The sequence below is a fragment of the Lissotriton vulgaris genome, chromosome 4_1 (genome assembly GCF_964263255.1).
Source record: "Lissotriton vulgaris chromosome 4_1, aLisVul1.2, whole genome shotgun sequence".
Classification (NCBI taxonomy): domain Eukaryota; kingdom Metazoa; phylum Chordata; class Amphibia; order Caudata; family Salamandridae; genus Lissotriton; species Lissotriton vulgaris.
Window position 1 is genome coordinate 1,072,072,512 of NC_141691.1, and position 25,740 is coordinate 1,072,098,251.

Genomic DNA, 25,740 nt, shown 5'->3' on the forward strand with positions numbered 1-25,740 from the left:
AACTTTGATTTTTATCTCTCATAAATCATAGCCCATCCCTATAAATAATAGAAATAAATAACATATTATACTCTGCAAAACTGCATTTATGTTATGTATTCAGATACCTTTTTTTCCAACAGTATTCTGAACATATTTTAATTCATTATCATATTTATGTCAAGGATGTTCACTGTCTGTTAATGAGTTCAATGTAGTTTAGTGTATCACTTGGTATTTCAACTGCACTCTAAACGTCTTGTATGTGGTATACAAAAGTGTTAAATAAAACAGTAAATGGAGCAATAAATTGGCAAATTAGATAGGTAAACATGGAATAAACTGGAATACTTTGCATGATCTTTTTAAAAAGTATAAAATGAAAGTAAGGTCAGTATTGACTAATCTTGCATATTTTTAGGCATATACTAGCAATAAATATGCTGACATCTCAGTCAATCTTGTAAACGCATGAATGTATAACAACACAACTCAACCCAACTTGCAGAAACCCTTATGGACATCAATATTCAAAATATAGTATTATGATTTATACACAAACAAGACCCACTTTATTGTGACTCACCTAGTTAAAGTGATCTGAAATGTACTGTAGCCGGCGATGTATGACGCTAATCTTGTTAAGCTTTGTTTTCCCGATCCCCCGACTCCAACAAGAAGAGCATTGCCTCTGGGTGTGCGAATGATGCGTGACACCTACAAAACACAAAATTAATTAGTAAAAATTCCCAACCTAAGAAAATGTACTGTTTTACATCAGAATAGCTTTGCGACCACAGATCGGGCATTGCAAAATTCACTGGTGGCACACAAAAGGCTAAACTTTCACAAATATTGCACACGTTTAGCATAAAGTGTAGCACAGGTGCATACCGGTCAAGAACAAAAAACACTGACAGCTACTTTACAACTTTACTCACAGAAAAGTAGCGCTGCCCTTAAGAAGCATATGCCTGCCTATAACATAATGGAATATAACGGGACATCCTTGCAGGCTATTCAGATAATTAAGCAAAGTTTGTTTTACTTTTTAGCATAAGTAGCAGACAAAGACGGCATATCTTCAACCCTACGGGTCGACATGAAACAATATCTTAAAAAATATAACAAAGGTTTTCCAAATTAGTGATTTTATTTTTGTCCTGGGGCAGATGAGCTTAACTTTCTCATTATAAATGTGCGCGCCTTATTTTCCTAACTCCAAGTTGCCGACAGTCAATACAAATGTATTCTTAAACACTACATAATGTCATGAGTCCATTTTAGTTCTGGCGAAGCAAACGTTTTCTGTTCAATGCGTAGATTCTGTAATTTGCATCGCCCTGTTTCAGCTACTGCTTTGTTTGGGTTAGTCATCACCAGTGATTGCCTTAAGACAGTTTGAAATCACACCTCCGATCAGCAGCATGATACTGGCTACTGAGTGAGTCATTCCACTTTCTCAGGAAATTATTTCACCGCTATATCGAACAGGCATTATTTACTGCATGTGTCAGGGGGCAGATGTATTAATAAACCGTTTTGTTTTTCACTAATTGCGAATCCTTGCAATTCACAATTAGGAAATCGCAAAATGGCAAGTATGAAAAGACCACATGTATCAAGCATTTTTGTGTTCGTCAAACCCTATATTGTGATTCGGTAACTAGTAACCAAACCACAGAACAGGTTTGCGATTCGGTATTTGGAAGGGGCGTGTTTAGGGCATCCTCACAAAACCAAATCCTAATGGTATGTATGAATGTTTTGTGACCGTGAAAGCGGTTGCATAACATTCAAATGTTACCATCTACTTCAAGCAGGTGGTAACTCATTTGCAAATGTAAAGGGGTCCCCAAGGGGCCCATTACCGTTTTGGGATGGCAGCAAAAACGTTTATTCAAAGCAAACAGTGATCCAAAGGGCCCCTGCCTGCTCTTAGAAAATGAAAAGAAAACTTTCCATTTTTAAATACAACCCGTTTTCCTTTAAGAAAAACGGGCTACATTTAAAAAAAAACAAAAGTTTGCTTTATTTTAAAGCAATATCAGACATGGTGGTCTGCTGACCCCAGCAGGTCACCAACCCCGTAATTTTAGCGATTCCCAGGGGGTCGCAAATTGCGATATGCCTCATTAATATTCATGAGGTGGGTTATTTGCGACCCCCTGGGAATCACAGATAATGTTCAACACCCTTTCAAACATGCCGTTTTGCAATTTCCTAATTGTGAATCACAAGGATTCATAATTAGGGAATCGCAAAATGGTTCCCACATACATCTGGCCCAAAGTGTGTTGAACAATTTCTGCCATTCCCAGTGGCAGTGGTTTCCTGCTGAGGTCAGCAGACCACCATGTCTGTGATTGCTATTACATAAAGCAATGTATTTTTTGTAAAGCAGCCTGTTTTCCTTAAAGGGAAACAGGATGCTTTACAAAAAGAAAAATGAAAAGCTTTCCTTTCATTTTTTAAAAGCAAGTGGGACCCCTGCCTGCTCTTAAAAGAAGTTTTGGCATATATTCACAAAGGGTAAGGGGTCTCTTGTGGACCCCTCCCGGTTAGTGAATGGGTCACCACCAACTTGAAGTTGTTGGTAACTGCAAATGTTTTGAGACTGCATTCACAGTCACAAACCATTCATACATACCTCTGCGATTCGGTATTTGGGAACAACGCCCTAAACACGCCCCTTCCAAATACTGAATCACAAACCCATTTTGCGATTCGGTAACAGGTTACTGAATCACAAAATAGGGTTTTATATATGGGAAAAAAATTTTTTTGCATTCACAAACTGGCCGATCCTGCGAATCTTCCTGTTTGCGAATGCAAAATTGCATAATACATGTGGCCCAGGGATTAGTTGGTAAAAGTAGAACCCAACCCATCTTGCAACATTTGTAAAAGTGAAACATACTGCATTATGACCACACTCCTACTTGAAGTGTAATGGAAATAACCGTGTAAGTGCTCTATAATGTTTATCAGGTGTTACGTTTTTAAACAAAATACATTATGCTAAGAAAATCTACACAAAAGTTATATTTTTTGAAGATAACACCTAAAAATTGTTATAAAACGTTTACTTACTTTTCATAGTTCAAATAACCTTTTGATCTTATTTTAGTGACGCTCCTGGATTGCCTCCGTCATTTTCGCTAACTTAAAAGTGTCAGCAGTTACTGCTTGAGGGCAAAGGGAATGCCACATCCAGGCCTTTCTTTATTTAAATTCTGGGCTTAAATGAAGGATTCATTGTCACCTACAGTGCTAGGGCAAGGCTCTGAAGTGGAGACATTAATTTGAGAACATCATTGATTTAGCAAATATTTGGATCAGCAATGGTAAACAGGTTTTCCAAGGAAAACAAACTGTAGTATCTGCACCTTGTGTATGGTCGCGAACGCTTAGCCAGCTGATAGTTGGAACTGCGCAGCGAGACTGCGCAACAACGGATGCTGGATACAAGCAAGACTGCGCGACAACGGACGTTGGATACATGTCTGTGGATGGAATTGTTCCTTCCGACTTAATAAACCTGTAATAAGTAGGTTCCAGATGACGATAAGAGATTTTAAGCAGGATTTATTTAGGGTTCCATAAATATAGACCTCATCCACAAGAGCGCTCCGAGAAGCAACCACCGAGGCCAGTCTTCAGTTACAATGACAACATGAGCAACCAGCTCCTAGGTTACAGAATACAAGCTCCTAGCTTACAGAACCACTAATGGAGATGGTTCTATAACCTAGGATACCACATCACCTCCTTACTGATAAACAAAACAGCAAACAGAAATAAGGGAAGAAAGATGAACATTAACAGTAAAAGAAAAAAAAATACAAATAAAAGACATTAAACATAATCATGAAAACAAACTGGTTTACACTTCTCACGTTTAGGTCTGACTACCACGTCACCAGACACAATTTGTTTAGTCATCATAGGAGTTGATCCAGATTCAGAGACATCTTTTAAATCCCTTACTTTGGAAGGCAAAGAAACATATTTTGAAAGTTCCAAATCTTCTTGTCATTAGTGTTCACAGTATTTTTAAATAATTACTTAACACGACAAGGCATACTGAATTTAGAACACTTTACCCCCTTTCTATGAGATTTTATTCTCACCCAATCTCCTCTTTAACAGCTTTCCTCAAATCAAATCCTGATATCCTGCTTTAGACTTCAATTTCTTTTCTTCCTCTTTTGCTTTCCAACCTGTAGGCACACAAATCTCTTTATCAACCTTCAACCTTTTCTCAATAAGAAAAACAGGGCTTACCTCGCAACAAGGTAATCTTCCCTTAAATAAACAAAAAGGTGAAACACCTGTACTGGAATGAGGAGTAAATCTATACTCTCACTTTTTTTCTCAAACCTTCAACCCAGCTGGACTCACATATAAGGGACAACTGCAAACTCTCCTTCAAAACCTTGACAATGTGTTCAACAATCCCATTTGATTCAGGATGATAGAGTGAAGCTTTCTTATGTTTCACTCCTCTCTCTTTGAGAAACTCTTCAACTTGTGGAGAGGTGAACTGAACACCATTATCTGTAAGAAGACTGGAGGGAAAACCTTCTCTTTCAAAAAGAGTAAGATCCTGGTTCTTGATAAGAAAGCAGCTTACACAGGATTGGATTGAAAAGAAGCTCAGGTTTATTGGAGATAAAGGAGACACATCCAGATCTCATTCAAGCTCAAAGTAAAACAGCCCACAGCTTGTAAAGATACATTCTAGTAGCTATGGTAACCAAATAGAATACATGACATCATACAGTGTGAATCAGAGAGGATGCTACACATCTTCCCCCCATAAAAAAAAACTAGCAAAAGAAAGAACACCTAAAATTGTAAAACAATAGGTAAACAATCAAGCTTACATCAAGAAACATAGTCTTTTAAATGAGAAGGTCTCTTGGTGGTCCTGGAAGAATGTCGACACACCTTAGGAACTTCATGATTGGTGTCAAGTCGGGAGCCATCAGCATCCATTTTAAGCTCAGGAGCAGGAGACTCGTGATTGCCAGATAAGACACAAATTCTATTTAAGTTCCATATTCTATGGTCTAAAGTCCTCACAGCATTCTTAAAGACTTTTATAACTTTTATTGGTTCAGAGAATTTGATTTTTTTACCAGGAAGTTTAACAACTACCATGTCACCAACCTTCACAGGCGTTGCTTTAACAGCATGCCTGGAATCGAAATAGAGCTTTCTGTTGGAGGATTTCAAAATCTCTTTCTCTCGCCAATTAAGTTCATTACTCGAATCACCATCTTTTGAACAACTAGCAATTTCATCACTCAAATCTCTTACCCATGTTGGTTCTAACAAAGTACAAGGGGACCTACCCCTAAAAAGAACAAAGGGCGATTTGCCAGTTGAGGAGTGAGGAGTGAATCTATAATTTTCAACCCTTTTAAGAACTTGTTCTTTCTAATTGAGGCCCACCCCTTTAGCCCAGGAGATAGTTTCTTTGAGTACTTTGTTAAATCTCTCCACCACGCCATTGGTTTCTGGGTGGTAAAGAGCACATTTTTTATGAATTATACCACATCTGAGTAAGAAAGACTCCATTTCCCTGGAAACTAATTGAACCCCATTATCAGTGAGTAACGAATGTGGGAATCCTTCCCTGGCAAAGAGGGACTCTAGGAATCTTATAACACTGCTAGTCTCAATGTTTGAAGTGAGGTGTATTTCAGGCCATCTGGAAAATAAATCCATTAATACGAAAATGAAAGTTTGCTGCCCATCAGTGTAAATGGGGCCAAGGATATCAAATGAGGCCTCTTTCCACGGCCCACACGGGAGATCTCTAATGATCATGGGTTGTACTCTTACAACTTTGGATTTATCACTCAGGTTACAAACCACACAATCCCTGATAATACGCTCAATGTGCAAGTCCATGCCTGGCCACCAGTAGGATGAGCGAACTCTTTCCTTAGTTTTTGTCATACCAGAGTGTGACTCATGAGCCAGATCAATTATGTTTTTGCGTAATTCAGAGGGAGGAACCAATCTAGTCCCACGAACCAACAAATCATTACAAACAGCCAATTCGTCTTTCACCCCCCAGAATTTCGCACACTCAGCACATCCCTGTTTCTTGGAATGCCAACCCTTCTCTAAGAGAGACATCACCTCAGAGAGAACGGGATCAGATGATAATTTACAACGCCACTCAGATTCATCAATGACTTCAACAGATACTGGGCAAACTTGATATTTATCTTCCTCACAGTCATCATCTAAAGGTACGTCCTTTGAAATGTCAACCAGCCTTGACAAGGTGTCAGCCACACAATTCTGAACACCTGGTATGTATTTTATAGTGAAATCAAATTCCTGAAGTGCAATAACCCATCTGGTTATTCTACTGGATACTAAGTCAATACCTTTTTTTGAGAAAATCTCGCATAGAGGCTTGTGATCAGTCTTGATTATGAACCTACTTCCCCACAAAAATTTCTTGAATTTTTTGACAGACCAATATACAGCCAGAGCCTCTCGTTCAATAACGGAATAACGAGTTTCAGGGTCCTTAAGACCACGTGAGGCAAACATAATGGTATCTAAGACTCCGTCATTCTCTTGTTGGAGAACAGAACCAAGTCCTTTGAGACTGGCATCGGTAGTAAGAATAGAAATCTTTTGAGGGTCAAAGCTTCGAAGATTAGGAGCTTTCTCAAGACCCTTTTTTAACGTCTGAAATTCAGACTCAGAAGTGTCATCCCAAATGAATTCAGACCCCTTTTTTAACAAACTTCTTAGGCCTACACACTGACTGGCAAAATCTTTAACAAACGTATTGTAATATTCTACCATACCAAAGAATTTCATCAATTCTTCTCTGGAGGAAGGGGGGGGCATCTTAACAATTGTATCCACCAAGTTGGCCTTGGGCGCAATACCATCTTTTGAAATTGTGTGACCTAAATAATGAATTGATGAGACACCAAAATGACACTTCTCAATCTTGATGGTGAGGTTGGCTCTTTCAAGTCTACTAAGTACATCAAACAGGACAGATTCATGCTCAACATCATTCCTACCAAATACAAGAATGTCATCTTGGTAAACACATACTTTATCACAACCTTTGAGAACCTTCTCCATAATGCGCTGGAATACAGACACCGCTGAAACAAGGCCAAAGGGCATTCTGACGAATCTAAAAGTCCCAAAGGGAGTGATAAAAGATGTAAGATTTCTTGAAGACTCTTCTAGCTCAATCTGGTGGTAAGCAGAGGCTAAATCTAACGTGCTAAATACTTTTGCATTGCCCACTTTAGTCAAAAGATCAGAGATGTTAGGAAGAGGGTATCTGTCACTGATAACACACTTATTCAATTGCCTCAAATCAATGCATAGACGCAAAGAACCATTGGGTTTGCGTGCGGCCACTACGGGCGCAATCCAATCAGTCCCTGTAACTTCCTCAATGATCCCACCCAACTTTAATTTTTCCAATTCACTAATCATCTCATCCCTGAGGGAAATGGGAACAGGTCTAGGCTTGCAAGCATAGGGTTGAGACCCAGGTCTTAGTGGGATTTCAAGCTTGAAGTCTTTGAGGCACCCTAATTCATCTCTAAATACTTTAGGAAATTGCATTTTGATGCGTGACAATAACTCAACATTAGAATCAACTTGGACAGAGTTGACAAGCTCTTTAAGTATTATGGGATTGGGACCACTGGGATCCAACATTATGTGAAGATCACCCTGGTGGAACCAACTGATTATACTATCACCCTTCTGAGAAACATAGATCTTGCCAACAGTATAACGACTTTTATACTCAATACGTCCTGTAAAGCATCCCATAAGAGGAATAAGTTTACCTCCATAAGCTAACGGATGAATGTCAGCTCTAGCTAATTGAGTCTTGTTGGACAACTTACCCAAATAAAAACTTCTAGAAATAATAGTTATTTTGGCACCAGAGTCAAAAAGAACATCCGTTGACTCACCCTCAATTTCAATGGTGTCAATAGGACAGTTTCTTTGATCAGCTGTGGATGTGACTTGAACAATAACTTGTCCACAGACAAAATCTTCTTCTAGACATTCATCTTCAACGAATTTTACAGAAGTGGAAGGGGTTTTACTTTTGCATAACATTGAAAAATGACCCTTCTTTTTGCATTTCGAACAAACAGCATTAAAAGCAGGACATTTCGTGTCATTCGCATAATGACCAATTTTGTCGCACCTGAAACATTTAGGTACAAAGGGTTTCTTTTTAGAATTTGAAGGAGTAGTAAACCCAGAAGGTTTTTGTGAGTCAGGTACAGTTTTCTTAATAACGTGAACAGAGGGTTGTTTGTCTTTATTCAAGGTGTCTACACACTTTAGAGAATGTTCAACTCTTTTGGCTAGTTGTAGAACCTCATCTAAAGATGGTTCATCTTTTAACCAAAGTTCATCTCGAACCTTTTCAATATTACAACCAACCATGAACTGATCTCTAATTCTTTCCTCAATTGAAGTGTCAAATTTACAAGAGGAAGCTAATTTTCTTAACTGCGTGACATAACCCTCAATAGTTTCCCCTTCATTTTGTAACCTTTTAGCAAATTGATATCTTTCCAAGATTGTACTAACCTTGGGTAAATAGTGATTATCTAACTTCTTCATGCAAATTTCAAACTCGTTCAGATTTCTTTCCTCCTCAGCAGTAAGTTCAGCTAAATGGTCAAATACATCTTGGCCCTCTGACCCAAGACAATGAAGTAGGAGAGAAGTCTTGCGTTAAGCGCTCAAACTAACCCCACAAACTTTAGCATACCGTTCGAATACCTTTTTCCATTTTTGCCACTTAATAGGAGGATCCCCAGGAGACGATAGAAAGAATGGGGCTGCAGTAACATTCTGCATGGTTGTCTAAACAGTATAAAAAACAATCACCCCAGTCACCTGAAAAGGAAGAACAGCTTAAAGAGATAACTACTCTATTTGTAAATGTAAATTAATAACAAATAATGTAGAGTAGTACAGTATATGATAACTTGCGGTGAGATGTCAATCAGGAAGCTGTTCCACAGAGTCCTTCAGAAGGATAAAGTTCTGGAGGTCGTTTCAAAAGGTGTCTTTAAAAGGAGCCATTTTGAAGAAAAGGCGCTGTGGTAATATAAAGAAATACATAAAATATCCAAAATTAACAATAAAGATATACGTAATGATCGTTGAAGTCAAGTTGCCATGGGAACCCGAAACACGAAGGAAATTGAAGAAAATGGCTGCAAATGATGTCAGACGCTGTTAGATGCTGCGTGAGAGAGCGTCGCTCGTTAGAGTCAACGTTGCGCAGAAACACGCGAAGACCTTCAAGAGACGGGGATGCCGAACATTCTCAATGATGACAGGAGACAATGGCACGAGTGAGTAATGGTTGTGCAGCGCGACCTCACGAGGTGTGTTTATCTTTGAAAAATGCAGATTGTAATTGTAACAGCCGAGTTTGTTTATTTTTGATGCTGGGGTTGAAATCGCCACGCTCACTTTGAGACCAACGAGGATTTAATGTCTTTAAACATCAGTTTGACACAAACGAGGATTGAATGTTTTCAAATAGGAAATGCTTAGATTACAAAAGTCGAGTTTGTTTACTTTAACACTAGACTTTTAACGCTGGCATTAGAGTCAGATTAGATCACAACAGCCGTTTACTTTTAACGCTGGGCTTGAAAACGGAGCTTTACACTTGCTGTTAACAAGCAAGGATTTCACTTGAAATTGACAGGCTTAATAGTTGCTCTGTTGGAATTAAGCTATTCTCTTGGCAATAAGACAGTTCGATAGAAAGGCCAAGTCAGTATGAAGGCTCATATTTATAAGAATAAAGTCATTTTGAAAAACCAATCAAGACAGGAGTTGGTGTCAAAAAGACACGAAATTCAATTAAAAGATTATTAAATTGATCTTGAGTACAGCCGCTGGTGCAATCAAAGCACTATTAATATCAACAGCCGCTGAAGTATTGAAGAATGTCAAAAGACATAAAGTTCAATAACAAGGTTAATTAATTAATCCTGAAAACAGCCGCTGGTGCAGTCTAAGCACTTTTATTATTAACAGCCGCTGGTGCAATCATGAGCACAGAATAAATAGAAGAAAATGGTACCTTGAAATTGAAGAAACTTGAAAGAATAGTTTTGTTGAGATAGTTGAGTCTCCCTTCTCTTCAGCTGCCGACTACGCCAATGTAAGATCCTGGTTCTTGATAAGAAAGCAGCTTACACAGGATTGGATTGAAAAGAAGCTCAGGTTTATTGGAGATAAAGGAGACACATCCAGATCTCATCCAAGCTCAAAGTAAAACAGCCCACAGCGTGTAAAGATACATTCTAGTAGCTATGGTAACCATATAGAATACATGACATCATACAGTGTGAATCAGAGAGGATGCTACAAAAAGCTTCTCTAAGAATTTTATGACATCCCCAGACTCAATGGAATTCCCAACTTTGATTTCTGGATACCGAGAAAACATATCTAGACACACCAAGACATATCTGTCTTGCAAACTGACTCTTACCAGACCAAGAATATCCATGGAAATGTCGACCCATGGACCAACAGCTCTCTCCCTAATAATCATGGGCTGTGTCCTACACACTAATACCTTATCACTGTTAGCACAAACCAAACATTCTCTAACCTCCCTCCTTATCATCAAATCCATCGACGGCCACCAGAAACTTTCCCTGACTCTTACTTTCATTTTTGAAATTCCCATATGACTGGAAGGAGGCCTCTTAACCAAAACATGTCTCAAATCTTCAAGAGGTACCAGTTTACTCCCTCTCATAAGTAAATCATCAACAATGGAGAGTTCATTGAGAACTTCCCAAAAACCTAGTAACTCTGCCTCCAAAATCCTTTTCATCACATTCTGCAAACAAACATCCTTTTCTAGCGAAGATTTCCATTCCGTCTCCTGTATAATTTCTTCTGTAACAAAACAAACATTAACATCTTCTTGAAAGTCTTCACCAGCAAAACTTTCCTCTGAAGAGTCCACATCACCTTCATAATCCTTAACCAATCTAGAAAGAAAATCTTCCTGCAAATTGCTAGTGCCAGGAACATCTGAAAATCAAACTCTTGAAGAGCAATGACCCATCGACGTAGCCTACCTGAAATCTGGTCCACACCTTTTTTTTAAAAGACCTCCTTGAGAGGTTTGTGATCTGTTCTTATTTCAAATGTTTGCCCCAAAGACATTTCCTACGTTTTCTCACAGCACAGAAGACAGCTAAAGCTTCCTTTTCAATCACTGAATAATTAATTTCAGCACCACGCAAACCTCTTGAAATAAAGGCAATAGTCCTAAATACACCACCTGACTTTTGCAACAAAACACCACTCAAACCTCTAGAGCTGGCGTCAGTCATTACAATTACATTATCATTGACATCAAAACTCCTAAGGTTAGATGCATTCTTCAAGCTGGATTTGATATCAGTGAATTCATTTTCACATAAATTGGACCACATCAATTCAGTGTTCTTCTTTAACAAAGATCTCAAAGATAATGATCTCTCAGCAAACTTGGGGATACATTTGTTATAGAACTCGGCCATTCCCAAGAACTTAACCAATTCATCTCTATTTTTTGGAGAAGGTACATTCTCAATAGTATCAACCAATACTTTTTTGGGTTAAATACCATTGCCTGTGACCAGATGACCCAAATACTTAATCTCTTGGACTCCAAACTTGCACTTTGCCCGTTAAAGAGTCAAACCAGACGTCCACAAGGTATCTAAAACCTCACAGAGCCTTGCATTGTGTTCCATCTCTGTTGAACCCGAAACCAGGATGTCATCCTGATAAATCTTTACTCCCACTACACCCTTCAATATCCTTTCCATCGCCCGCTGAAAAACTGAAGCTGCCGATATAAGACCAAAATGGCATACTCTTGAATTTAAAAGTACCAAAGGGTGCAGTGAAAGTAGTCAACTCTTGAGACTTTTCAGTGAGTTTGATTTGGTAGTAAGCCAAACTCAAATCAACATATGAAAAGTACTTTGCACCATTTAGCATACTAAGCATTTCACTAATATTGGGTAAGGGAAAATGATCAACAACCACAGCTTTGTTTAACTCCCTCAAGTCTACACAAAGACGAGCTTCAACATTAGCCTTACGAGCCATGACAACAAGAGAAACCCATTAGGAAGCTTCCACCTCTTCAATTATCCCATTGGCAACCAGTTTGTCTAATTCCAGCTTCATGTTATCTCTAACAGCCCTGGGAACATTCCTGACTTTGGCAGCTTTGGGAACAGCATGTTCTTTATTTTTTATTGTCAAATCTTTTTATTTCGTCCCCATAACAGGGGATTGCAGTGAAGTGAATTGCACACAGCGTTAAGCCTACAACCCAACAGGGCCGGCCGCGTTACACCACAAAAAAATGGAAAACCATTGCCAGTACTCAAGCTCAAAGACATACACAGCGGTTTACCTACAATCCACAGGGGCCGGTCGCGTCACATTCAGTCAATAGAGCCTTTGAAATCACTGCACAAGATAGTCCAATCTTCGGAACATCTGGAACCATGAAACCCTAAAGGTAGAACTATAGGACCAAGATGGTCAAAACTTCAGTAGAACGACAGAAAAAGGGACAGCAAGATAGAGAAGACAGTAGGAGTAGCGGAAAGGTGTAGACGAAGGGAGAGAAGAGCCACTGGTGCCAGGGGTGACGGCCGAGAGGGGGGATGACGGGGCACTGTGTCAGTCGTCAGGGCAATCAACGTCGCTACTATTGATCAAAGCCTCACCCATCCAAACCTTGTGTCAGCAGTCTACCGGGGTCAGGAGGAACTACAGCACCCTCCACTAATTGCAGTGCCCGCAGCTTAGGGGGCATGTGACGCACCTGTTCTGTGGTGCATAGATATGTCACTAGGGGTTGCCACACCACTTTGTAGCGCACATCTCGGGCCTGCAGCCGGGCTGTGAGAAGCGCCATTGTCATGACATGCCAGAGACGTACAAACCACGCAGCGATGGGCGGGGCTTCTACCTTCTTCCAGTACAGAGCAATGAGCTGCCGAGCCGCTCCCAGCATTTGAAGCGCCAGCGCCCAGTGGCTACGAGTGAGGGCCTTAAATCCTGCAGGTTTGATACCCAGTAGTATCGTACAAGTGGCTTCAGGCAGAGGAAACCCCAGCACCCTCCCGATGTGACTCAAGACCTCCTTCCAAAAGAGGGTCAGCAAGGGACAGTTCCACCATATGTGCAGAAAATCCCCAGTCGCAGACCTGCACCTCCAACACACAGGGGAAGAGTTTGGAAACATTCTATGTAGCCGCTGTGGCGTGTGGTACCACTGTGTCATAATTTTGTAGGCATTCTCCTGTTGTGATATACTACGATAAATCCGGGGTATGTCGCACCACAATCTGCACCACTGTGCTGAGGTGATGTCAACGCCCGAGAGGGAGTGCCAGCGTTGCTCATATGGCAGGGAATGCGGAGTGTACGGGTGCTGCAGGATCCGATAGATTTTGGAGATCAGCCCCTTTGTCTCTGTAAAGGAGCGAGCCAGTTGCTCAAACGGAGTAAAGGCGTGTGTGGCCGCGTGGTAGGTATCGTCTGTTTGCACCCAGTGTTTTAGTTGAGCATATTGCAGTTCGGCTGCAAGCGGCACCTTTAATTCCTCCCTGCAGTCCGCAAAAGTCTTAAGGGAGCCCCCATAAAAAACAAAATCGGTGAGCACCCTACAGTTGCCTTGAGGCCACTTACGGAAAGCCCCTGTCCGATGTGCCGGGGGGGAAGCTTGGATTCCCTTTGATAGGGGTATGAGGCGAGGGGAAGATTGTGAGGCCCCTGCGGACTGCTACCCTGTCCCAAATCTCCACAACAAAACTGGGTCCTGACTCTTAACCAGCAAGGCTAAGCCAAATACAACTAAACTAACAACACAACTGCCAGTACTGGACTAACTTAATTTCTAATGGCCAGAGATCTGTTATGAACAAAACATAACAATCTGATGTAACATTTGTTACTAGTTTATTTAAATCATTTTTTCTGATTATGTTTTCATTTTTTTAAGAACCTTTCTTGTGCATATACAAAATATATACAAAATATGTACAAATAGATAAAATTTTTTACAAAACAGATGATAAACCACTAAGCAACACATCCACTCCGAATCTTTCTCACTACAGACATACCATGCACATTCACTAAAACAAAACAACATATACCTCTGAGGTATAGACCCGTGTCAATATGAACATTTCCTTAAGCCAAACAGATGTAATACAGTCTACATTGTCATTTATAATTTTGAAAACATCAAATTCAGTCAGGACAGATCGGATTTTGTCTTAACTAAGGGGCCGATTATGATGGCGGACGGACCTGAGTCCGTCCGCCACCATAGAGTAGGAGGGACCGTCCGCAGGGGCTGCGGCTGTCCCTCCGTGCAGATTAGGATGTGACCGCCAGGGTGGCGGTCACATCCTCAATCTTTAACATTGCGCCGGGTGCAGCTTCAAGCTGCACCCGGCGCAATGTTAAAAATGCATGCACAGCATTTGCGTGCACAAAGCAGCAGGCACCGCGCGGTGCCTGCTGCTTTGTCCACGCAAATGCAGGGGGGTACCATAGGTACCCCCCATGTGCACCCACCACCCCTCCTTCACGCATGGGGCCCGCAACGGGCCCCCGAAGTGAAGGTCCGTATGCTTTTCCACGGCGGAAAAGCCGCCGTGGTAAAGCATACTTTTTACTCCATCCTAATGTGGCTGGCGGTGTCTGATAGACACCACCAGCCATGTTAATGCTTTTCCGCCGCGGTCGGAAGGCTACCGCAGCGGAAAAGCGGAGGACAGATTCTCAGACCCACCAGCCATCCTAATTTGGAGGTGGGTCTTTGTAGCCTCCGTGGCGGATTTCCGGCATCCTCCGGGCCGGCGGTGGCTTCCGCCGGCCCGGTGGATGCGGGAAATCCGCCATCATAATCAGCCCCTAAGTTTTTTTGATTTTTATGGTTGACACTGGACCTACAGGGTCAAATTGTCTCTACAAGTCAAGCACAGTTTAATTTGAATCCAACAAAACATCTCTCATTCCCATTTTCTTGTTTAGGCACACCAAGACAACACCATAGAGTAGGAAAGTGAGCTTTTTACTCATATGGTTTACACCAAATAATGTTTAGTAGTAAAAACAGTATGTCATGTGTGTCATTGTTTATTTTTATTTTTTATTATTTATTTTTTCACTATGTAGACTAATGAAAAAAACTACACACCTGTCTTTTTGTGGCATTTCACACAGGACAACTAAGGTAGGCGGTTCTAAGCCGGATGGTGGCTGTGTTTCAACGCAAACATGTTTTCAGATAGGGTAGGTATTTAATCTGGCACAATTGTGTTTTTTGTCTTGTAGAAATCGTTTTTGGTCCTGAGGAGAACTCCGCAATAGGGGGTTCGAAACACGTTGACCCTGTAGGTCCAGTGTCAACCATAAAAATCAAAAAAACTTAGTTAAGACAAAATACGATCTGTCCTGACTGAATTTGATGTTTTCAAAATTATAAATGACAATGTAGACTGTATTACATCTGTTTGACTTAAGGAAGTGTTCATATTGACACAGGCTTATACCTCAGAGGTATATGTTGTTTTGTTTTGGTGAATGTGCATGGTATGTCTGTAGTGAGAAAGATTCCGTGTGGATGTGTTGCTTAGTGGTTTATCATCTGTTTTGTAAAATTTGTATCTATTTGTACATATTTTGTATATATTTTGTATATGCACAAGAAAGGTTCTTGAAAAAATGAAAAAATAATCAGAAAAAATGATTTAAATAAACTAGTAACAAATGTTACATCAGATTGTTATGTTTTGTTCATAACAGATCTCTGGCCATTAGAAATTAAGTTAGTCCAGTACTGGCAGTTGTGTTGTTAGGTTAGCTGTCCCAAATCTCCAGCACTGTTTTTGTGGGCACCGCTAGGTACGCGCTCGGAGATCGCCCTGCCCTAGGTTTCCATGCCAGGTCCCATATGGTGCGCCCAGTCACTGCCCTATCCATATGGAGCCACCCTTTCTCGCTTTCCGTTACACCCCACTCCACTACGTACCTAAGGTGAGCAGCCCAGTAATATTCCACCAGGTTTGGGCAGGCCAATCCGCCCCGGTCCCTGGGCGCCAGCAGGAGAGCTTGAGAGAAGAAAGGTTTCTTCCCCCCAGATGAAGTTCGTTAGATCTCGCTGAAGGCCTCTGATGCTATGTAGCAGGATAGGAGTAGGCAGACATTGAAATAGATACAGGATTTTGGGCAGTATGGACATTTTGATGGCGTTGATTCTGCCCAGCCAGGATGGTACAAGCGGTCTCCACCGCCTCAGATCCTCCAGGATCCGAGGGGGTCAACGTCAGGCCCAGATACCTGATGTGCTGGGTCGACCATCTAGAAGGGGCTAATTGCTCTAAAGAGGGGATGTCCGGTTTCGAGATAGTGAGGCTGAGCACCCAGGACTTGCTGTGATTGATTTTCAAGCCAGAAGCTCTTTCAAAGAGGCACAGCGCAGCGTGCACTGCCGGTAGGGATTCTCGGGGCTGCGTAAGCGCAAGGATAAGGTCGTCTGCGAAGAGCGCTACCTTATTGTCTTGGCCGCCTAGGGGAACATCGTGAATATTAGGGTCCCTCCGTATCATATCCGCCAGGGGCTCAACTGCGAGGGCGAATAGCAGGGGCGAGAGCGGACAGCCCTGCCTGGTACCCCTTCCAATGTGGATCAGCTCCGAGAGCTGCCCGTTGACCCTTATCCTAGCCCACGGCGCAATATACGGGGCCATGATCCTGGCAATCATCTTCGGACCGAGCCCCACCCGGCGCAGCACCGCTCTGAGGAAAGACCAGTCCACCCGGTCGAACGCCTTCTCTGCGTCCAACGAGAGAAGACGGGCAGGGATCCTCCAGTGGTGAGCCTTCCCTACCAGGTGAGCGACCCTGCGGACGTTGTCCGCTCCCTGACGCCCGTGGATGAAGCCCACCTGATCAGGATCGATCAAGCTCGGCATGTGTGGGCCCATGCGCTTCGCCAAAAGTTTGGTGTAAATCTTAAAATCCGAGTTCAGTAAAGCAATCGGCCGGTACGACGCACATAGGGAGGAGTCTTTCCCAGGTTTCGGGATGAGGACAATTTCTGCCAGCCCCATGTCAAGGGACGGACCCATCTCATCGGTGAAGGAGTTAAACAGGCGTAGGAGGTAGGGGCCTAGCTGTGCCTGATACATGCGATAGAAGGATATTGGAAGCCCGTCATGCCCTGGTGATTTCCCCAAGGGGAGCTTGCGGATCACCGCAGCTATCTCTTCCGGTAGGATCTGCTCCTCTAGTTCCTCAGCATGCTGCGGATGCAGTGTCGCACCCCGTAGCACCCCAGTACTTCCTCCACCAGCTCCGAAGGTGGCTGCTCTTCTGTGTACAATGCCCTATAGTAGTCCCGGAAAGCTCGACACTTATCCCCTGCCGCCACCACCCTGGTCCCATCGGGCAGTTGGACATTTGCTATATGTTCCTTCGCGGCTCGGGCCCTCAGCCTCCACGCCAGGAGCTTCCCCACTTTGTCCCCTCCCTCAAAATACCTCTGTTTCAGAGCCAGGAGGGAGTTCTCAGCCCTATTTGTGCGTATCAGCCTGATCTGGCTTCTAAGATTGGCTAAACGCTGTCTTGTGTGCCTAGTGGAGTGGCCCTGATCCTGTGTTTCCGCCGTCCTCATGTCTCCCACAAGTTTATCTTCCTGTGCGCGAGCGTCACGCGCCCTCGCAATCGGAAGTGATATGGCCCCGTATGGTAGCCTTGAAGGCGTCCCAAACCACCAGAAAGGGTGTTTCCGGGAGGTCGTTGTTCTCAAAGTAGGAGACAATGGCTCCCCTAATGTCCTCCACAGCCTCGGAATCCCTCAGAATGCTCGGCGGGAGGTACCACCTCCGTTCCCGGGCAGGGTGCGCCGCCGGATCCTGCAGCAATAGCTCGACGTGGGCATGATCAGAGAGGGAGACATCAGACATGTCGACCTCCATCACGTCACAGAGGAGATCCCTAGTAACAAACAGGTAATCGATGCGAGAGTAGGATCTATGGACATGCGAATAGTATGAGTACCCTCGCTTATCCGGGGAAAACTACCGCCAGGTGTCAAACAGCCCAAGGTCTATCAGCTGCTTGCGCAGAGTCGCCGACATTGCTCCTGCACCACTGGAGGAGGCCTCACTCCTGTCTACCTTAGGACTCCATACCAAATTGAGGTCCCCGCCTACAATGAGGGATGAGCCGGTCTGCGGGATCTGCCCCCCTAAGAGGTCTCGAAGGAAATGGTCCTGCGCCTGATTAGGGGCATATACATTGCACAGCGTGATGTGACGGCGCCCAATTTCCACCTCCACACAAAGAAATTGTCTATCGCCACCCCTGTAGGGCCTGCCGCCCCCCTGCCTGATACCAGCCCTGCACAAGATTGCCACTCCCGTGTCTTGGTGTCAGCCGTAGCCCAAAACTGAAGGGGATATTTAGGGTGAGCCATGCGCGCAGTATCAGCCTGTATGAGGTGCGTTTCTTGAAGAAAAATGATGTTAGGGTGTTGCCTTAACAAGTAATGCCAAACCTGCTTTCGCTTATTAGGCGAGTTAAGGCCCTTCATGTTAAGCGTCAGGACCTTCAAAGGACTAGGAGCACTCACTGCCATATCTGAGTCTGGGCGTCACCCGGCCACAACTGCACAGCACACATCCCGCGTGTCTCACACGCACAATAGCCATGCATCCGCCGCACCCCACCCCAGCCCATCAACCGGCGTTTCCACCCTGCATCCCCCAGAAAGAAGAGAGAAGAGAGAGCATAGAATAGTAGGAAATAGGAAAAATAGAGAAAAGGAGAAAAAGCAAAGAGCAGCCAGGAATGCCACTCAGCCAGAAACAACAATTGCGGCCAACAGGGCCTTACTGTTCTGTCCCCGGTACAGAGCATCCTACACCCACAGGTTTGGACGCTCTCTGGGATGTAACTCCCTAGAGGACAGTCAAAGAGGAGGGGTCGTGACAGTCTTAAAAATCCTGTATTCGAGGAGCTACCACATGCACACCGCTCTGCACCTCAGGAGCCAGGGTGTAATTTGAGACGGCACGGGGCCCAGGAGTAGAGCCCCAGTACTAGAAAAAGTTGAGCGCTAGTATGTCGCCAGTCAAGGTGTCGGGGAGCGCCCACCATGCCCCTCTTTGTCCCCTTCAAGGGATCGCATATGAGCGATGATATCTTGCTTGGCCTGTGAGGGCGACTCTTCACCGTCGGACGGCAGTCGATGCTGTCAGCGCACAGTAGTCCACGAGGGCACCGCTGCCTTCCTCTCCCGCCTACGAGACGGCGACGGGCTCGCTGGCGGAGTCGTCTGCAGTCGTATGAGTTGCGCCGCTTCTGTGTAGGACCGTATAACTCTCCGCTAGGATTCCCACTGGAATATCAGAGCGAACGGGAGACCCCATTGGTACGCAATGCCCATACTGCGCAACTTCTCAGTCACTGGTCGGAACGCTCGTCTCCTCTTCTTTAACATTTACTAATACATTTTCAAGTGGACCATCAAGTTTTTTCAACACAGTTTTCATAAATAACTATTTCTTCCACAGAGTCATCATCATCATCACAGTCCACTTCTCTAGCTTTGTTTTTGACTGAAGACAAGGTTGATCTATAGCACTTCGTGGCATAACCTTTCCTGCCACAAGTCTTACACGTAGCTTTCCATCCTGGACATAACTTATTAATAGCCAAGTGACCCATGTCCCCGCACCGAAAGCACTTTCACACAAACACTTTGTTTGAAGACTTGTTTTGTGTAAGAAACTTGGTATTAGATTGACTTGACGTCTGAAATTTGTCTTTGTCCCTTTCTACTACAACCTTTACACTAGCATCACTATTTTTAATGGTTACAGCATCCTTTTTAATGAGCGGGGCTGAAGATGGCTGGAATTCCAGAAACCGGTCCTCGGAAGCTTGTTTCCGGTCCAGGGAAGACATGGCATGGCAGTTCGGGCTGGACTGTTCCCATGAGGCACAGGGTCAGACTGATTTGCATATAGCATGTCTGAACTGGGGTGGCAGAGTGGGCTAAAGAACGGTGATGGATTAAACCCAGATCTTTTGACTGGGTGGGAGTGCTTGATTGATTCAGATGCTCCGTCCATCACCACCCCCTTTTGCACCACTTTTGGCCGCCATAAGTGTGGCAGGGTATGCTCAGACCTGAGTCCCTTGCTCACTTTGCCACTGGATTCAAGCAAGCCGGGCTGAAGAAGGCTGGAATGCCAGAAACCAGTCCTCGGAAGCTTGTTTCCGGTCCAGGGAAGACATAGCTTGGCAGTTTGGGCTGGACTGTTCCCATGAGGCACAGGGTCAGACTGATTTGCATATAGCCATGTCTGAACTGGGGTGGCAGAGTGGGCTAAAGAACGGTGATGGATTAAACACAGATCTTTTGACTGGGTGTGAGTGTTTGATTGATTCAGATGCTCCGTCCATCCCAACCCCTTTTGTACCACATAGGTGTTAATGAAAACATATGTCTGTGGACCTGTAGAACTTGTCTGCAGTCCCATTGCTGATGGTCAGAGAGGCTGCCTGCCAAGGCCACTCCATCCACTGAACCATCATCAGGGTTTTGGGATAACAGGTCTGGGAGAGGGTCACTCTCTTCCTCCTGTTCCCCATCTGTGGCCATGAGCAAGCCCATGTCTGCCCTGTCCACATATGCCTTCAATCTGTTGACATGGAGCACCCCGTTGGGGCTCCTAGGGGTGCCAAGGTCCACCAAGTAGGTGACCTCTCCCCTTTTCTCAATTATGGTGTGGGGTCCAGACCATTTGTCTTGGAGGGCTGCTGGGGCCACTAGCTCCAACACCCACACCTTCTGCCCTAGCTGGTACTCAGTCAACACAGCCTTTGGGTCATGCCAAGCTTTCTGGAGTTCTTGGCTGGCCTCAAGGATTTTGGAAGCCTTCTCCATGTATTCAGCCATCCTGGAGCGGAGACCAAGTACGTAGTCCACTATGTTAAGTTTAGGTTTTTTGAGAGGTAACTCCCATCCTTCCCACACAAGACACAGGGGTCCCCTTACAGGGTGCCCAAACAAAAGTTCAAAAGGGCTGTAGCCAACCCCCTTTTGTGGGACCTCTCTGTAAGCAAACAGAAGGCAGGGTAAAAGGATGTCCCATCTTCGCCTAAGCTTTTCAGGTAACCCTTTTATCATCCCTTTGAGGGTCTTGTTGAACCTTTCAACAAGCCCATTGCATTGTGGATGGTAGGGTGTAGTTAATTTATAATTAACACCACACTCCTTCCACATAGCAGTCAAAGATCCTGACATGAAGTTTGCACCTCGGTCAGAGACAACCTCCTTTGGAAAGCCCACTCTGGAGAAAACTCCAAGTAGGGCCCTTTCCACAACAGGAGCTGTTTTGGTCCTCAGGGGACTAGCTTCTGGATACCTGGTGGCATGATCCACTACCACCAGTATAAATCTGTGCCCAGATGCTGTTTGGGGGTCCATTGGGCCAACAATGTCTATCCCCACTCTTTCAAAGGGTACCCCCACCACAGGTAGTGGTATGAGGGGGGCCTTTGTTGTGCCACCTGATTTGCCACTGGCTTAGCAGGTCACACAAGAGCGACAAAACTCCTTGGCATCTTCTGACATATGGGGCCAGTGAAAGTGAGGGACAAGCCTGTCCCAAGTCTTGTTCTGGCCTAAGTGTCCTGCTAGAGGAATATCGTGGGCCAAGGTTAGAAGGAAGCTCCTAAATTGCAGAGGTATAACCAACCTCCTGGAAGCACCAGGCTTAGGGTCTCTAGCCTCTGAATTAAGGAGCCCATCATCCCAATATACTTTATGGGTACCTTGAGCATTCCCAGCAGCCTCAGCAGCAGCCTGCTGTCTGAGGGGTTCAAGAGAAGGACATGTTAACTGAGCCTGCCCCAGATCTTCCCTTGAGGGTCCCCCTGTCCCCAGAAACTCAACCTGATCAGGTTCAAGCTCTTCCAGGACAGTCTCCTCTTGGATCACAGAATCATCCTCCTGATAGGGCTGATCCTCAACCTGGGACAAGGGGGAAGGCACTGCCTTAACCCTCTTGCTCTTCCTCTTGGGTTGTGTCTGGTCTATAGTTTCAAGATCCAGCACATGTTCAGGTAGGCACTTCTTGGCCTGGGACCTGGTTACGGCAAGGACATGTGCTGAAATACCTAGCATCTCTGCATGAGTCCTATACTCCACTTCTGACCATACTGAGTCCTCTAGATCATTGCCCAAAAGACATTCAACTGGGAGGTCTGCACTTACCACAACTCTTTTGAGGCCAGTTACCCCTCCCCAGGAGAAATTAACAACTGCCACACTATGTGTAGTAGTGACATTGCTAGCATTGGTCACTAGATAATTATCACCCAGTACAATCTGTCCAGGGTCCACAAAGTTAGGTGTCACCATAATGTGACACTGGCACATGTGTCACTGTAGGCCTGAGCCATTTTGTTATTTATCAAAGGTGTCTGTCTGTACTTGCCCAAAGTATTGGGACACACAGTAGTGGACATAGCCATGTCCACATCACAGATAGGAACAGCCTGAGTAGGAATCCTGACTAGGCCAGAATCCACCTCAGTACCCATGGTTAACCCCACTATAGCTTTAGTTTGGGGGCTGCCACTGCTGACTGTACTAGGGGGTGCAGTTGCCTTAGGGGCTGCAGTGGCAGGGGCTGTACCTTTCTTGGTGCACTCACTAAACCAGTGAGAGACTGACTTACAGTAATTACACCAAGGTTTCTTTGGGCCATCATTCTTTTTCTTTTTCTTTCCATTTTGGGATCACCCCTCATTAGAAGTATTTTGGGGGCCTGAAGAAGACTTCTGGTCTTTTTGTTTTTGATCTCCACCCTTCTGGTCTGCCTTTTTCTGATCACCTCCATGGTTCTGGGGTTTCTGCTTAACCCTGGTTCTGACCCATTTGTCTGCCTTCTTTCCCAATTCTTGGGGAGAGGTCAGATCTGAGTCAATCAGGTGTTGGTGCAACAACTCGTTCTGGCAATTATTGAGGATCTGTTCTCTCATTATTAGATTGTACAATCCTGTATAGTCTGTAACTTTACTTCCCAGTAACCAACCTTCCAGAACCTTAGTGGCACAATCAACAAAGCCAGTCCAGTCCCGAGTCTGAGCTTTTTGGGTATCTCTAAACAACAACCTGTATTGCTTAGTGGTTAGGCCAAACCCATCAATAAGAGCACTCTTCAGGACAGTGTAGTTTTTAGCATCCTCAGGGCTAACAGTGAGGAGCTTGTCTCTTCCTTTTTCTGATAAGGAGAGCTACAAGATTGCTGCTCACTGATCTTGGGGAACCTGCTGTACCATGCAGGCTCTCTCCAGAGCAGTCATCCATTTGTGGATGTCATCCCCATCTTTGTAGGGGGGCACAATCTTACTCAGGTTTCTATGATCATAGGACCTGTCTTTATCCTTGGGGAAATTGCTGCCACCAGTGGAATCTAATCCACTTAACTTTTGCTCCCTTGCTAAAGCAAGTTTAGCTTGGGCCAGGGCTGTTTCCTCTTTCTCTATCTGAAGTTGGACAGCTCTCATCCTAGCCTCATGTTCTCTTCTCTGAGGGGAAGTCATTCCCCTGTGAGAACCCCTTGAGGCATTAGAAAGGAGAGACTCCCTGGAAGGATATCTTTCTCTTTTACTGCCTGGATTAAGTCTACTATTAGGTCTGGGAAGGTGCAACTCTTCTCCATTCCCATGTAAACTTAGGTTAGCCTGGGTAAGCCTCCTGACCTGAACCTGGCCATCCCCCTGATCATCTGAATCACCATCTTCATCTACCTCTTCAGTCTCAACTTCTGGGGTGATGGAATCATCATGTGTGGGGGTTACTCCTTCTCCTGTATTACCTGAGGGGCCTGCTCCAGAAGCCTTCTCAAGATTAGCTGTCTCTAGGACTTGTATCAGGATTGGGATGGTGGGGTTATGACCCTTTTTCAACCTCCTTAAGGTACACAAGGCACTCAATTCTCGGAAGCTGAGTTTTTCATAGCTGGAGGGTGCCCTGGGAGGGCCACTTTCCACAGGTAGAGAACTAGCTTGTTCACCTGTGCCAGACATGACTAGTGAGGTGTGGTGTGTGCACCTACCTACACTAAGTGTTTACCTACTAGAACCTCTCTAGGAGTTGTAGTCAGGGTGTGCTAAGCACTTTCCTCTACAACAGCTAAGTTCAGTAGAACGTAAGTATTTTAAGCTTTGTTATATGTACCTATGGTACCTAATGTGATCTTTCAAATGATATTAAGATTACAATTGGTAAAACAACAGCAAGCTCAAATCCCAACCGCTGCACACCAATGTGAGAAGTTGGCTTGGTATATGATGCTCACTATTCTAGTGAGCACCTTGCACCAGTCCAAACAACCCTTATGGTGGTGGTTGTAAAGTCAACCTTATAGACCAGCTATCCTGGTGGTAGCATGGACAAAAGCAGTCTTAGGCTAAACGCAAGAGGGCATGTTGCCAGCTGTTTTACCATATGCAATCCTGGAATACCAAATGAAAGGATACCACACAGGTTATATATTCAAAATATATATGTATTTATTTCTAAATAAATCCCCTTAATTCTTTATGAGCACAGGAGCACAAGCGTATAACAAATTACTTAATATAACATACAAAAGTTGCACAATTATGGATAGGCCCTGGTGGCCCGTAAAACCATATACTAAAATAGTGTTATACGAACCACGTCACGAACAATGGTAAGGCCCAGGGCCTTGGGAATCGCTGTGGCTACACTGGACTAACAGCAGTTAGGACGTAGGAGGCCCACAGGATGCGGGTGCAGTGTCAAAATGCACACGTGTGTACAAATAGAAGTCAATGGGTGCGTAAAGTTAGAAAGTTGCAGATTTGGGAGTCTTCCGGCTGGACTAGAACTTAACCACTTAAAACTAGGACACTAGGGATGTAAATCTATACAGGAGCACCTCAGTACTCGCGTTACCTCACCCACAGGAAGCGGGTGCATAGGTGTCAAAGTGTGTCGGGTTTCGTCGTGGAGTTCAATGGAGCCTTGGAGAAAAGATGCTGCAGGCGACCAGGAGAGAAGAGTCCGGTTGGATTCAAGGGTGGATCGAAGATGTAGAGTACCTGAAAGCAGAGGGGACAGAGTCTGGGTCACTAGCCAGTGACCAGGAAGGAACCAAGAAGGAACCAGGCGGTGTTGGGTTGCGATCAGGTGATGTTGTGAAGCTTGTCTCCGCTGCCACGTGGACCAGGAGGTATCGACGATGACCAGGTGGTGGACACGGACTGTCCCACAAAGGCTCTCGCTGTCGGCGGTGTCGGATCTCGATTCGGAGTCAACAGGCCTTGGCAAATGCAACCCATGCAGGAATCAAAGATGGCTTCTGGATCAGACCAGCAAGGTCTGATGGGCTGCTCCTTTTAAGGGGAGCAAGGGCCAGTCTGGAGCAACCAGAACAGTGTTGAAAATTCAAAGGTTCGTCGTCACAGAGGCCACTAGCCAACGGGCAAGTGACCGGACAGACGCGTCGAGCAGGAAAATGCAAAAGGGCCCCACGCAGCACTCGGTGAGCTTCGGTGCAAAAGCTGCTCAGGGCTGGGGCTTCTCAATCCCCAATGCACAGCTTCGAG

The 25,740-nt window shown here is 44.4% G+C and overlaps 1 protein-coding gene across 1 annotated transcript in view; it reads right to left on the bottom strand.

The window, feature by feature from the left end:
- DNAH5 (dynein axonemal heavy chain 5) overlaps positions 1-25,740 on the bottom strand; it is a 5,605,957-nt gene that overhangs the window by 815,676 nt on the left and 4,764,541 nt on the right. The window contains exon 53 of the mRNA XM_086967405.1: positions 566-696. Coding sequence (XP_086823531.1) covers positions 566-696 — 131 coding nt within the window. The remainder of the gene's footprint in view (positions 1-565; positions 697-25,740) is intronic.